Here is a 14,051-nt window from a genome sequence, read left to right as displayed (position 1 = left end):
CTGAATTAATGCTATATCCCAGACCAAGAAAGTTTTAGAATTAGATCATGGTAAATGTTTATTGCTCAGTTTAGACAGGTAATAAGAAAGCTGGAAAATAACTCACCAGCTGGTAAAGGTTCAAGGTCACAGCAATTCAAATGTCTGAAATGGTTTTTCTTCAGGGGTGCATGGTGGTTTAGTGGTTAGCACATTCGCCTCACACCTCCAGGCTCTGTGCTGCGGGGGCTTCACAGAACCCTGTGCTGCATGTTCTACCCGTGCTGCGGGGGGTTTCCTCTGGGTACTCCGGTTTCTTCCCCCCAGTCCAAAGACATGCAAGGTAGGGACCCATTCAAATGCATGAATGGGTGTGTGAGTGTGTATGTGATTGTGCCCTGCAATGGACTGGCACCCTGTCCAGGGTGTACCCCATCTGATGCTCCCTGGGATAGGCTCCACGTTCCCCGTGACCCCGAAAGGAGTAAGTGGTAGAAGATAGATGGATGGTTTTTCATACAGAGATAATATTACATATTATTTAGGAAGCCAAGACCAATGCTCTGGCTTCTACAGTTTTCGGTCCATCTGTCCGTCCGTCCTCTCATGTGTTTATCTAAGTGATCTCAAGAACGAGTGGTTGAATGTTTGTTCATTTCTGTGAAGGATTTCTATGAAATTATCATAGTGATGAACGCAGGTGAACTGATTAGGTTTTGGAATCAATCTAAACCAGGTCAATGTCACCGCAAAGTCAAATGCCTGAAATAGTTTTTCTTTAATAGCTTCCTTCCTGTTTGCAATATTTTAAGTGTATTTTAGGCATAAAAAAAAATTGCAACAGGAAGGATTAGACTTGTTGGTAGTGCCACTGGTGCAGACTTCTGCTTGTTTAATATGGAACAAGCTGCTGAAAGATCCACACATTGTGAATGCCTGCCTTCTTGTACTTCTAGAAAGTTTTGTAGATAAATTGTGTTGCTTTGTTGTTTTCTAATAATATTGTGACTGGCAGTAGTGTGATAAAGTTCTCTTAGTATATTTCATTTTGACCATATTAGCCAGAATAAATTTTTGTAATCTGAAATTACCCAGAAAGCAAGTCTGTGTGTGTGTGTGTGTGTGTGTGTACTATACACAAGGTCTGAATGACCCTGCAGTGTTCAGCTGTTAATATTTGAACAGATTAGATTAGTCTGTTGGCGCTAGTGCAGCTTGTCTAAGTCTATATTCCGAGATAACAAGCTGAGAAATAAACTAGCTCGCTCAATGAAACCCTCCATGTTGGTCAATTCCCTTCCTACTCTTCCATGAGAGCGCTAGCCTACAGGAAGGATGGTGACGTCACTTCCGCAGGGTTAAACCGGGGAAAGTTGTTTCCTGAACACTTGCAGTTGTGGATGTTTCTTCTCGGTTTATGCATTCGGGGCTGAACTCTTCAGCATGACCGTGCAGCAGGACTAAATTCATGTAGACAGATAATAATGCCGAAACGGACAGGAAGTGTCGTGTTTAAAGAATTTTAGAGTATGGAGGTGACGAGCAAAGAGGACAGCGAGTCTGCTGGTATGTAAACTAACCTTAGACGTTAGCTAACTAGCAAACAAGGCGCGTATTGTTGTAAACAAAGTTACTCAGTCGTCGCTCTCGGTAATGTCTTATTCAGTTAAACTCATTTTATTTTATTTTATTTTATTGTATTTTGTTGTGCTGTTTGCACCATAACAAGCAGCTGTAATTGCTGTTACGTGGCAGAAATATTTCCTTTGCCGTCCTTTGACAGATGGAAAGCTAAACAGCTAGCCGGATTATGTTAATTAAAGCATTATAACCAGGTTTAAACTGTTGTTTAGCATCTGGAAAGGTTGTTTTTTTTTTCTGTGATCAACAGGTGTTTCAGGCGAGTCTTTCAATTGCACGCCATCTTAACATCAACAAGACTAAATCTGCTTTCATCCAATGATGTTAATGCTTTAGAATTGTATATCAACGACAAAGGCAGAGAGAGATATTCTGTCTGAGTTTGACTTAATCTGATCCCTTCATATCTGCAATCATGCTTTAGACCTAAATCACTCCTGCCTGCTTAGACAGTGTTTAATCCCATGTGTTCAACACGTTTAAAAAGCATTGGCGTGTGTAAGGCATGGGTCGGTCTGTAACCTTGTCTCTTTCTCGTTTTCATTTCATCTTCAGCATTGGCCGAAGATGAAATGAATATACAGTTCCAGCTGCTCGAGTGCCGAGCGCAGTTGGAGCACTGGCAGGGAGTGGCGAAGATCTGTGAGATGAGCAAACAGGAGGAGCTACAGGACCTGCAGAGACAGTGTGACCAGGAGATACAGTCACTGCATGAAGCCCTGAGAGGTGTGGAGCAGAAGAGAAAGTGAAAGGGAACTTTCAGCAGATGTTTATAGTTTCAATAGGACCAAATAGCATAAAATAGCTTATTTTTAGCTTCTCTCTCTCTTTTTTTTTTAACAAAAAGCTGCTTGTTCTCGCTGACCTTTTGTTTTCTGCCTTCCTTTCTCAGAAACAGCCTCTCAGTATGAAGCAAGAATATCTGCCCTGCAATCAGAACGTGCTCAGTGGAGGAGAGCAGGGTTCAGTCCAGAAAACAGGGTGTGTGCGTGTTTGTTTATGTGAGCAAGGCATTACGTGAGAGGGAAATTCTTAAAAGTACAGTCTCACTTTAAAGGAATAGTCCAGCGTTTTTCAACGTGGTCTGGTTCTGTAGTGTATGTGCAATTTCCAAGAGCGGTAATCTCAATCTAGTTAGCTGTACCATAGAAAAGAATAAAATCCTCTTTTATTTGAAGCTTATTTGTATTGCAAGTGTTATTTATGTATGTATTTATTTATTTATTTATTTATTTATTCATTTATTTATTGTCATTGCTGTTTTTGAATCCCATCAATAGATGTTTAAAATTCTGTGCAACACAAATTAAACGTTAGAACCTGTGCACATTAACATGAACACCATTCCGAAAATGAAGCAGTACAGTGAAGAGTAATGGCTTAGTGGCTTGCGCTTTCTTAAAATTAGTCCCATTTATAAAGAGGATGAAATGTACACATTTAGAATTTAAATACCTCTTGCAGAATCTGCAGATTGTTAATCATTAAAAAACAAAAGGTTGATCGTAAAAATTGCATCTCGTTGTTTTAGCCCTGCCCTGAAGCTGAAGAAGCTGTTTCACATAACCGGTGTTTACAAATCATCCACATGACACAATAATAACCCGAATTTACACAAATGAACCAGTGCAAAAGTTTACACACGCTTGATTCTTAATACTGTGTGTTGTTACCTGCATGATCTGCGCTTATGTTTTTGTGATAGTTGTTTACGAGTCCCTTGTTTGTCCTGAGCAGTTAAACTGCCCACTGTTCTTCAGAAAAATCCTCCAGGTCCTGCACATTCTTTGCTTTTCCTGCATATTTGACTCCTTTCTAACAGCGGTTATACTATGTTGAGATCCATCTTTTCACACTTAGGACAATTGAGCTGTGGACTCTTACACAACTGTTACAAAAGGTGCAAACGTTCACTGATGCAACATGATGCATTAAGAGCCAGGGGGGTGTAAACTTTTGAACAGGATTATCTTTGTAAATTGTTATTATTTTGTCTTTTGGGAAATGTAAATATCTTCTGTAGCTTCTGAAGGGCAGTACTAAATGGTACAAAATAATAACAGTTGCATCTTTGGACTATATGTAAACATCTGTTATGTGAAATAGCTTCTTCAGGACAGGACTAAATAAATAAATTTTAAAAATGCAATTTTTATGATCCCTCTTATTTTTATTAAATTTTTTCAATTATTAACATTTTGCATATTCTTCAAGTAAATTTATGAGCACAGCTGTACCTTTCACTCAAGAATCTGTAAAGGTGTTTTACAAAAATATTTTTTTGCATATGTATTTCTCAACAGCTGCCATTAGATTACAATATAAAGTGTGAGTCACGTAGTTATCTATTCATTCCTCGGTACATGCTGAATGTCTGGTTTGTGGCAATTCATGGTTTGTTTATCACGCGCGTGCAGCAGATGAAGACACAATATAGATTGTGTATTTCTTTAATGCAAAACATACAAGAGCATTGTTATTCTATTCAGTTCATACTGTCACTTTTGGTTCCAAAACAACTTTGTGGCTGCCAGCACTTTGTGTATCCCTAGGTCAGTTTTTTGTTGTTGTTGTTGTTGTTTTTAACTCAAACCCTCTTGAACTGTAGGACAGCATAAAGAAAGGAAGGCTAGAGAGGACCTCTCCACCTAGTGAGAGGCTGAAGAATGAGTCCTCTGAGGGTGTGGCGGGAGACGGCGGGGCTCAGGAGCTGCTGACCGAGCCCTCTGACGACGAGAGGACAGGGCTCCATATGGAGGGATTCTACATACAGCAAAGTGACTCCTCCTCTCTGTCCTGCTTCTCTCTGGATACCCCGTCCCTGCCGCGGCGCACACCCCCTCAGGATGACACTGCTTCCCTGGTTTCTACGGGAACGCTGGTGCCTGAAGCTATCTACCTGCCCCCACCAGGACACCAGCTGGTCACACATGCAGACTGGGATGGACTCCAAGCACAAGTCAGTACAACGGCTTTTTTCAAGAGTTAGTTGTTTAATGGGGAACAATAGTGTTGGATACTTTAAAGCAGTGGTTCCCAAACTTTTCCAGTGCAAGGCCCCCCAAATGGCATTAACATTTGACCGAGGCCCCCCTTTTGCAAGATGTCTTTAAAACACATTAAAAATACAGACTTCTGAATATATTCCCCTTTTTTTTATTATTAATAATTACATCTTGCATCTTTTCATTACATTAGATTAGGAATTGATTGTGTGTGTGTGGTTGTCTGAGGGTGAGAAAGAGAAAATCATGCATTTATTTATTTTTCACACCAAATTGTTGAGGCCCCCTGGGCGCCCCCTGGCGGTCCACAAGGGGGTCGCGGCCCCCACTTTGAAAACCACTGCTTTAAAGTATTCTCCAGTACAGCTTGTATGTAGCAGTATTTGTATATCAGCTATAATCAGGTGTTGATTCAGATAACATACATGGGCTTATAGGAGGGGTCCCTGATTTAACCTATATTCTGATGCTAGTTTTGAGGTTGAAAAAAATCTGACTTTAACCTAACATGATAAGCTGCATGTTTTTTGCCTTATTAAGTATGACAGTGTGAAAAAAGAGAAGCTGGTGTATGACTGACTGCTTGCGTTTTTTTTTAATGTAAATGGTAACAGGAACTAAATAGTTTTGTGGATGTTCTGCAACATTAAATGTAGCTGCAAATTGGTTCAAAAGTATGATGTCATTATTTAGTTAATAAGTGTAATCATTGGCAGATTGTTGTGTAAGAGGAGTAAAACACTTCAGGACATGTTGCTTTGGAAAATAGTGTGGCTGTATTAATGTCAAATTAGGTCTAATGGCATTCTAGTTTTTCAGGCCATTGTCAGTCTGATACTAGGGTTGAATTTCACAACACCTGCATGCTCAGCAGCAAATATAGGGAAGTGCTGGGTTTTTCTTTCTCAGAATGAGTTTGTCAACAGTCTATACTGTTTACTCAACACTTAAAGCTGTCTGGTTCTGTGTTACAGTTTTAATAAATACAGGAACTGTTGAGTAAATATGAGGATTATTATTGGTTATTACAGAGACATTATTGTCCGCTTCTGCTGCTTCATTTCAGTATGGAGCTTAAATCCTTGGGAGATTTGTTGTGACTAATATCTGGTACTTGCACCGATCAGCCATAACATTAAACCACCTGCCTAATATTGTGTAAACCCCCCCTTGTGCCGCCAAAACAGCTCTGACTCGTCAAGACCTCTGAAGGTGTACTGTGGTATCTGGAACCAAGACGTTAGCAGTAGATCCTTTAGGTCCTGCAAGTTGTGAGGTGGGGCCTCCATGGATCGGAGTTGTTTGTCCAGCACATCCCACAGATATTCGATCGTATCGAGATCTTAGGAATTTGGAGGTTGAGTCAACTTGACAACTCTTTATGTTCCTCAAACCATTCCTGAACAATTTTTGATGTGTCCACGTGCATTATCCTGCTTAAAGAGGATGCCATTAGGGAATACCTTTGCCTTGAAGGAGTGTACTTGGTCTGCAACAATGTTTATGTAGGTGGTACATGTCAAAGTTACATCCACATGAATGCCAGGACCCAAGGTTTCCCAGCAGAACATTTTCCCAGCGCATCACTTTGCCAGCTACGCTCTCTCCATCTTGATGCAGAGATATTGACTTGAACACATCAGAGTGGTTAAGGAAACCAAATTCCTTGGAATAACTCTGGACAGTAAACTGAGTTTTATCCCCCACATAAAGATTTAAAAAGATAAATGTCTTAAAGCCATGAACATTTTGAAAGGTTTTAGCTAAAACAAAATGGGGTACAGAAAGTTCAGTTCTTTTAAATCTGTACAGAGTGCTAAATCAGTCATGCCTGGATTATGGATGTGTAGTGTATGGATCAGCTAGGAAATCGTACCTCCGACTCTTGGACACGGTACATCATCAAGGCATACGACTGGCTTTAGGGGCCTCAAACTAGCCCAACAATATACAACAAAGCTGAAGACCAACAAAGAAAACCCAGCTTACCATCTTGTTTTCTCAACCCCTTCTTCAAGCCTATACGAACAAAAACCAAGATATACCTGACCTTTTGGACTACGGATCAAACCACATTTACAAAATCTCAAAGTAGATCTGAGCATACTGGAACCGATACACTTCTGTATAACAAACCCCCCCCCCGGAATTTTAAGAAATCCCAAATAATTTCAGACCTAACAAGAAACAAAAATTCTGAAACTTGCCCAAATGACTTTCAACAACAATTCCTCTACGTTAGAGAAATATATCCATCACATACCTCTATATATACAGATGGATCAAAATCTAAAGACCATGTATCATCTGCATTCATGATCAATCACCAAAAAAAAAAAAAGGAATATCCATCCCCAACCACAGTTCAATTTTTACACCAGAGGCAAATGCTGTCATCTTAGCACTGGACTTCATAAAGATTATGCAACAGAAAAACTTTCTGATAATTACAGATTCAAAATCATGTCTTCAAGCAAGGCCACCCCTAAAACATGATCACCCAACGCTTGTAAAGATTCTTTGCAAATTTCTGCATCTGGAGGCTCAAAATTTTAATATCTACTTCTGCTGCGTACCGGGACACTGTGGAATCCTGGGAAATGAAGAAGCAGACACTGCTGCAAAAGAAGCACTATCAGCCTGATTTCAAAAAGTGTCCAATACCTCCCACTGAAAAACCTTAAACCCATAATAAACCCATAATAAAACATTAGCAATAAATGCCAAACTGAGTGGGACCAATGCACCATGAACAAACTCCATGTAATCAGCCCTATTGTTGGCAAAATAAACGTTTCTCGGTTTTCAAATCTCTGGGACCAGATCGTCTACACGTGCTGATGAATAGGTCACTCCTGGACGACACACAAGTTTTTAATATTAGGAGACGACTCGCCAACATGTACCTTTTGTCAGAATCCATTATCCTTGAAACATGTTTTATTAGACTGTACTGTAATCTCTTGAGAAACCTTTTTTTATTCAGTCAACACTCTAGAAGAAATTTTTTTTAACAAAGTCAAACCTAATGCAATTTTAGAGTTTTTAAGGAAAATGAGTTTTAAAAAAACAAAACAAAAAAAAAAAACCTTATATAGAGTCTCAGACATTTCTCACCATGAATATAGCCATAGAAGCTGGCATGGTGTTAAAACACAAACGCACAAACAAACCCAGAGCATCACACTGTCTGCACTGTGTGTTCTGACACCTTTCTGTCATAGCCATCAGTAACTTTTCAGCAATTTGTGCTACAGCACAGTTCTGTGGGATCGGAACAGACAGGCTAGCCTTCGCTCCCTACATGCATCAATGAGCCTTGGGCGCCCACGACCCTGTTTCCGGTTTACTGGTTATCCTTCCTTGGACCGCTTTTGGTAGGTACTAACCACTGCAGACTGGGAACACCCCACAAGACCTGCTGTTTTGGAGATGCTCTGACCCAGTCGTCTAGCCATCACAATTTGGCCCTTGTCAAAATCGCTAAAATCCTTACGCTTGCCCATTTTTCCTGCTTCCAACACATCAACTTCGAGAACTGACTGTTCACTTGCTGCCCACCCCTTAACAGGTGGCATTGAAATGGCATAACAATGGTCAATGTTATTCGCTTCACCTGTCTGTGGTTTTAATGTTCCGGCTGATCAGTGCATGTAATATCTGGTCACTGTGCAGATGTGGTTCATTTTTAGCTGCTCAGTGTGTTACTGTGATTATCAGGTGGTAGAACTTCAGGAGGAGTTGTCCCAATTGAGAGAACAGAAGGCACAACTTGAGAAGGAGCTGGATACTCAGACGACAGAAACCCAGAAACAGGTAGAGAAAAGCTCCTGGATTAAAAGTCATAGGAAGAACTGTGAAAAAAGTGACCGCCATATTGAAAAACTGAACACAGTGTATAATGGTTATGTATAGATTTAATATTTATTATATTTATGCTATTTAAATATAAGTCCTTAAGATTATATTTTATGACACAATAAAATGTGTGTGGTTTTGAGCTTCACTTTTCTTAAAAGAATGTGGCAGAAATAATAATGTAATGGCGATTCACACTTTGACTAGTCTGCACTCTTGGATATTGTGGATGATAGAAATAAAAATCTTTTCTTAGACCTCAGCTGTGGCTTAAATTCAAGCTTCCGTTCAGAATCACGGAGGAGTAGTTATACTTTGTAAATAAGATGTGTATGTGAAACACAGGTGGCAGTGCTCCAGTCCCAGGTGCAGACTTCGGAGACTCTCCTCCAAGACCTGCAGAAATCTTTCAGCCAATCACAGACCGCTGTACAGAGCAGATTGGTGAGTAAGGACGCATAAAACAGTGAGCAAAATAATCCTTTTGGATAAATTGGTGATGAAAGATTTAGTCATTTGGAAGACTGTCTTATCCATAGTGGCTTACAGATCTACAAGTCTAGCATGTTTGTGTATATATGCATATGTGGCTGGGGGTATTGTACGGTAAACCCGCTTCTCTCGTCTGCAGAAAGAGCTGTCTCTGTCTCAGAGGAGAGTATGTAGTGAGTTGTCCAGGTTAAAAGGGGGAGAGGTGGAAGAGAGCACAGCCGGAGATGAACACGCAGAGCTGTTTACTCTACAGGTAGCACGCTTCTTTTGTGTGTGTGTGTGTGTGTGAGTGTGTGTGTGCATAAGATGAATTTACTCAGCCTGTGTCTGTGTAGGGAGCACACACGGAAGAGAGGCTGCGTATTGAAATTGTGAACTTGAGGGAACAGCTGGAGATGCGAACGGAAGAGAGCGGTTAGTATGTTTATTGGTTTCCGATGCCTTCTGCTTATTGAGTGCTTTTTTTTCTTTTCCTCCTATGGTATGTTTAACTAGTGCTTATAATAACTTGTTGCTCTTTCTCTGCTCCTTCAGAGGTCCTGGAGGGTGAGTCGAACACATCTTTCAATTTTTGCAGCACGTGTACAGAATAATCAGTGGCTGCTTCACAAAGAACACCATGAGGTGGTGTATATATGACGTATATATGTGTATGTTTGTTTTCCTCAGTCCAGCTGTCCAGCCTTAAAACAGAGACCGACCGCATCCAAAGCGAAAAAGAAAAGGTGTGTGTGTGTGTGTGTGTGTGTGTGTGTGAATGTATTACATTATGGTAGGCCTGCATCAGATGGACAAAAATAGGACATTCAATTTGACTGTTTCACACTATCATGTCACGATATGTCTTGCGGGAACTTCTGATGTGTCCTGTTTAGAGATTGAGAACAGATTAACCAAAATTGTATGCCAATATTATGCTAAGGACGTGTGCCTGTATGCATTTTGATTTATTCCAAATGCTTCCCTGTATTCCAGTGTATTTAAATAAGCACAAGGAGACGAAGAGGTTTATATGTTCGGTGTGTGTGTGTGTGTGTGTGTGTGTGTGTGTGTGTGGGCGCGTGCGTGCGGATCTCTGCGATTTTGTAGGTGGAGGGCGAGCTGCAGGAAAGTCTCGCTGAGCTTCAAGGCCTCCGGGTGGCACTGTCGCATCTCCAGAGAGATAGCAAGACCCAGGCCCATGAGAAGGTATTAGGAGCTGGCTTTTGTGTGTGTATTTGCATGTGGAACATGTGATGGTATCTGCACTACCTCGCCGCTCGTCTGCTCTCTCTCAGAACATACACTCAAATGCAGAAGTTTGAAATCAAAAAGTGGAACTTTCATATTTTTTCTCTAATACTTTGAGATACTGGATTTTTGATTTCCATGAGCTGTAAGATATAATCATCGAGATTTAAAAAAAAAAAAAAAAAGGCTTGAAATTTTTCACATTGTTTAATGAATGTACAATATATGAAAGTTACAATTTTTGAATTAAATTACAGAAAAAAGAGAACTTTTCCAAGATATTCTATTTTTTTGAGATGCACCTGTATAATTAATGTATGTAGAAAATTGCAGCAGTATATTTATTAATTGTTTTTCCCCCAAATGCTCCCAACAACTTTTGGATTACCTTATTTAAATCTAGATTATATATGTATAAGTATTGAATTATAAAAAATAAAAAACATATAAATGCAATGAGATGTGATTCAAACTATGGAACAACAGTGTACTATGTCTCATTTTGAACAAAGTTACAGATGGATAAATATATATATATTTTTGCAGGGAGGGGTTAGTGGCTTGTGTACGTGTGTATTACAGTAAATAAACCACTTTCTGCCATTGTTGCACTTCTCTTGATTTGGCTCCCACAAATTGTCTTTCTCTTTCCTCTCTCTCAGAAAGTGCTGCATGATCAGTGTTTAGAGCTGCGCAGTCAGGTGATCAGTCTGCGTAGTCAGCTGGACACCAGCCAGGCTGTGCAGAAGGACTTTGTGCAGCTCTCCCAGTCACTACAGGTACACAGACCTAACATCTGCTCATTCGGCCAGGTGTTCACACGCAGGTTCTTTATAATATCAATGCTTTTATTTAAAGCTAAAACCTGCTGAATCCTGTTCTATCAAAACAAACATTTAGGTTATTAAGAAAGTGTGTAGCTAACATTAACCAGCCAGCGAATTCCCTCGCTAGCTAACAAGCTAATAAACGGCCCGGTCCAAAATAGCACCCTATACCATGCCCTACCAAGTTCATACCTTTAGTGCGTGAGGGATGGAGCTAGCAGGAAGCACTCCATGGATTGTCACTAGTGAAGGGCTCTACCCATTGGGTCTTTAAACCAGTGAATATTCTGCCTACAAATATTTGGCAGTTTTCCACATAAGTATGTAAGCTGCTGTAATCTTTTCAGGTGAAGATGGAGCAGATTCGTCAGGCAGAATCTCTGGACCAAGTCAAGCACATCCTTGGAGAACAACTTGAAAGTGAAAGTGACCAGCTCAGCAGTGCCACGTGAGCCAGTAGGACATTCTCACCCTTTCTCTGGACCAAAGTGAAAAGGACCACTTTATGGCCACCGAAATGAACCAGGATCAAACTCCGATTCTAGCAAATTAAGAGTGTAGCAAACTACCAGTTATTATGAACTGTGGAAAATTTAGGAGACCAGCTTATTTGACACTTTCAGTGGATGTTGTTCTCTCACATGACTTACTAACTGAAACATTTTACAATACAAGTTGAAGCTCAGTGAGTTAGTTAACAGATGATGAAGTGAACAAGTCTTTGACACTGTGTCCACTAATCAGACATCAACTCGCTTATAGTAACTGTATATTAAAGTGGATGGTGAGTACCACTTATCCATGATAACTCCTTCTAAATTTTACATACACTCCTTTTAAAAAAGAAGTATATATGTATATACAGTACTGTGCAGTAGTCTTGGGTACATGCAATGAAATGCTATAGAGCAAAGATGACTTCAAAAATAATGAAATTTAAATGTTTCTACATAAAATAAATAAATAAATAAATCTACTAGGAGCAGTAAACAGTAATAAACAAAACAAAGGCAATATTTGGTGTGACGACCCTTTGCTTTAAAACAAATAATATCTGGAGTCTCGGGTACAATAAGTGCAGTTTTATAAGGAAATGAGCTGTAAGTTTTATTGAGTGTCTTGCAGAACCAGTCACGGTTTTTCTGGAGATTTTAACTGTCACACTCGCTTCTTATTTTTGCAGCAAACCCCAGCAGCCTTCATAATATCTTTTTTGTCCGAAAAGTGGTCTCTTACGTAATACGCTGCTTTCTTTACTGACATGCAAACATTTTTCTGTAACAGTAAATTTTGTCCTGGAAAACTAATATTTGGAAATCTAAAATGTTTTTGTACTAACTCGATAATGTAGAAGTCATAAAATAAAAATCTGTAACAAAGTTTGTACTAAAAATTTAGGGTGCCTAAGACTTTTGCACAGTACTGTATGTATGTGTATGTATATACACCGTACTGTGCAAAAGTTTTAGGCACATGCAAAGTAATGCTGTAGAGCAAAGATGCCTTCAAAATACTGAAATTAAATGTTTCTACATTAAATATAAAATACTGTAAACAGTAGTAAATGAAACACAGTCAATATTTGGTGTGACCAAAAAATAAACGTAGTAGTCTCCTCCTTTTGCACAGTACTGTATGTATGTATTCATGTATGATATATATTCCTCATTTCCATGTCTGTCACCAGCCAAATGATCAGAAACGTTTAAATCTTCCTAAAAGTGGCAATTTGTTTGATTCTGCAAAAAAGAGCAATGATGCAATAAGCAGATTTCATAAGCGGAACTGTATTGAAGTCATGTCAGTAATGGTGCACAAGATTCCAACATATTCAAATGTCAATTTGACCTGTAATTATGCAATAGAAAATAGACAATGGCATGTCAACTTATCCTACAATACAGTAAGTTTTATGGCTGTGTGCTGTAGGGGAAAGAGTAAATCTGACACAACTTTGTGTTGTACAATGTGTAAGACTGCCCAAAGTAAGACATCGATGACCTCCTCAGGTATATGTTATTGCAGGCAACAAATAATATCTTTATATATGAACTTTCCTAGACTGTGACCCTGTTTTATCTTACGACTCCATGTAAACACTAGGCTTAATCTGGGTCCAAGACACCAGTCTTATGAGTGCATTGATCATGCGCTCAGTACCATGATAATATTTATCATGTTGTGTGCCATTATTGGCTTTGTACATCATACAACTGTAAATTAACATTTGGCTTCACAGCGAGCATTTTCTGTTTAGTTTTGTGTTCCACTTGGACATGTTTTATTAAAAACCATTGTTTTGCCCAAAAGAGGAATGCTGGCTTTGTCTACATTTATCTTTCACACTCTCTTACCATTAATTTCAGCATGTGTGTCTTCTTTATACAGCATATAAATAAGAACATGCTGGAAAGATACAGTTAAGTCCACATTTTTGTGCCCCCCTAGAAGAACACCGATTTTAACATTTAATTAATATCGATAAGATATTTAGTGTGTTCGGTTTCACAGATGTTCCTTCAAAATGATCAAACAGTGTATTTTAAGAAATAAGTAGCTTAAATGTTTGCACCCTCTCTTTTTAAATATGATATAAATATTTTGTAAGAATTTGTTTACCCACAATTTGCATTTTGCTCCAATAGTTGTAATATCCCGAGCATTTCTTGGCCTGTTTTTCCCTTTTTTTTTTTTTTTTTACATGTATTATATTATGTTATAATATTATATAACTAATATAATTATACGATATGATATGATTGCTCTGCCAGGGACCACAAGCAGCTTTTATTTAAGATTTGGATGAGAGACTTATGGCAAAATTTGGAATCTTTTTACTTTTTTCAAACAGTTTTTTCCAAATTTTATTTTTAACTACTTGGAGTTTTTTGTTTTATTTTTTATTAAATATATAAACTGTGAGATAGAAATGCATTTTTCTGTTTTTGCACCCAAAAGCCTCTGCACACAGCTGTATATCCTCTGTTTATACAATGTGAGCAGTCAGCTTGTAGCACAC

General features: G+C 39.0%; 1 protein-coding gene across 1 annotated transcript; it reads left to right on the top strand.

Annotated features, from left to right (window-relative positions):
- The first annotated feature begins 1,318 nt into the window (after positions 1-1,318).
- rabep2 (rabaptin, RAB GTPase binding effector protein 2) lies at positions 1,319-13,347 on the top strand. Its single transcript, XM_017452769.3, has 13 exons — positions 1,319-1,545; positions 2,176-2,346; positions 2,513-2,601; positions 4,229-4,579; positions 8,346-8,441; positions 8,829-8,927; positions 9,115-9,228; positions 9,311-9,389; positions 9,510-9,521; positions 9,645-9,700; positions 10,065-10,163; positions 10,868-10,984; positions 11,380-13,347. The coding sequence occupies exons 1-13, from the start codon at positions 1,509-1,511 to the stop codon at positions 11,482-11,484; spliced, it is 1,425 nt and encodes a 474-aa protein (XP_017308258.1). The 5' UTR covers positions 1,319-1,508; the 3' UTR covers positions 11,485-13,347.
- The last annotated feature ends 704 nt before the right edge of the window (positions 13,348-14,051 follow it).

The sequence above is a fragment of the Ictalurus punctatus genome, chromosome 2 (genome assembly GCF_001660625.3).
Source record: "Ictalurus punctatus breed USDA103 chromosome 2, Coco_2.0, whole genome shotgun sequence".
NCBI lineage: Eukaryota > Metazoa > Chordata > Actinopteri > Siluriformes > Ictaluridae > Ictalurus > Ictalurus punctatus.
This window is presented reverse-complemented; position numbering and strand designations above follow the sequence as displayed.

Coding starts and splice junctions, on each gene's coding strand:
- rabep2 (XM_017452769.3), top strand. CDS start 1,509: ATGGAGGTGACGAGCAAAGAGGACAGCGAGTCTGCTG. Junction 8,928..9,114: donor CCGCTGTACAGAGCAGATTG/GTGAGTAAGGAC, acceptor TCTCGTCTGCAG/AAAGAGCTGTCTCTGTCTCA. Junction 10,985..11,379: donor AGCTCTCCCAGTCACTACAG/GTACACAGACCT, acceptor TAATCTTTTCAG/GTGAAGATGGAGCAGATTCG.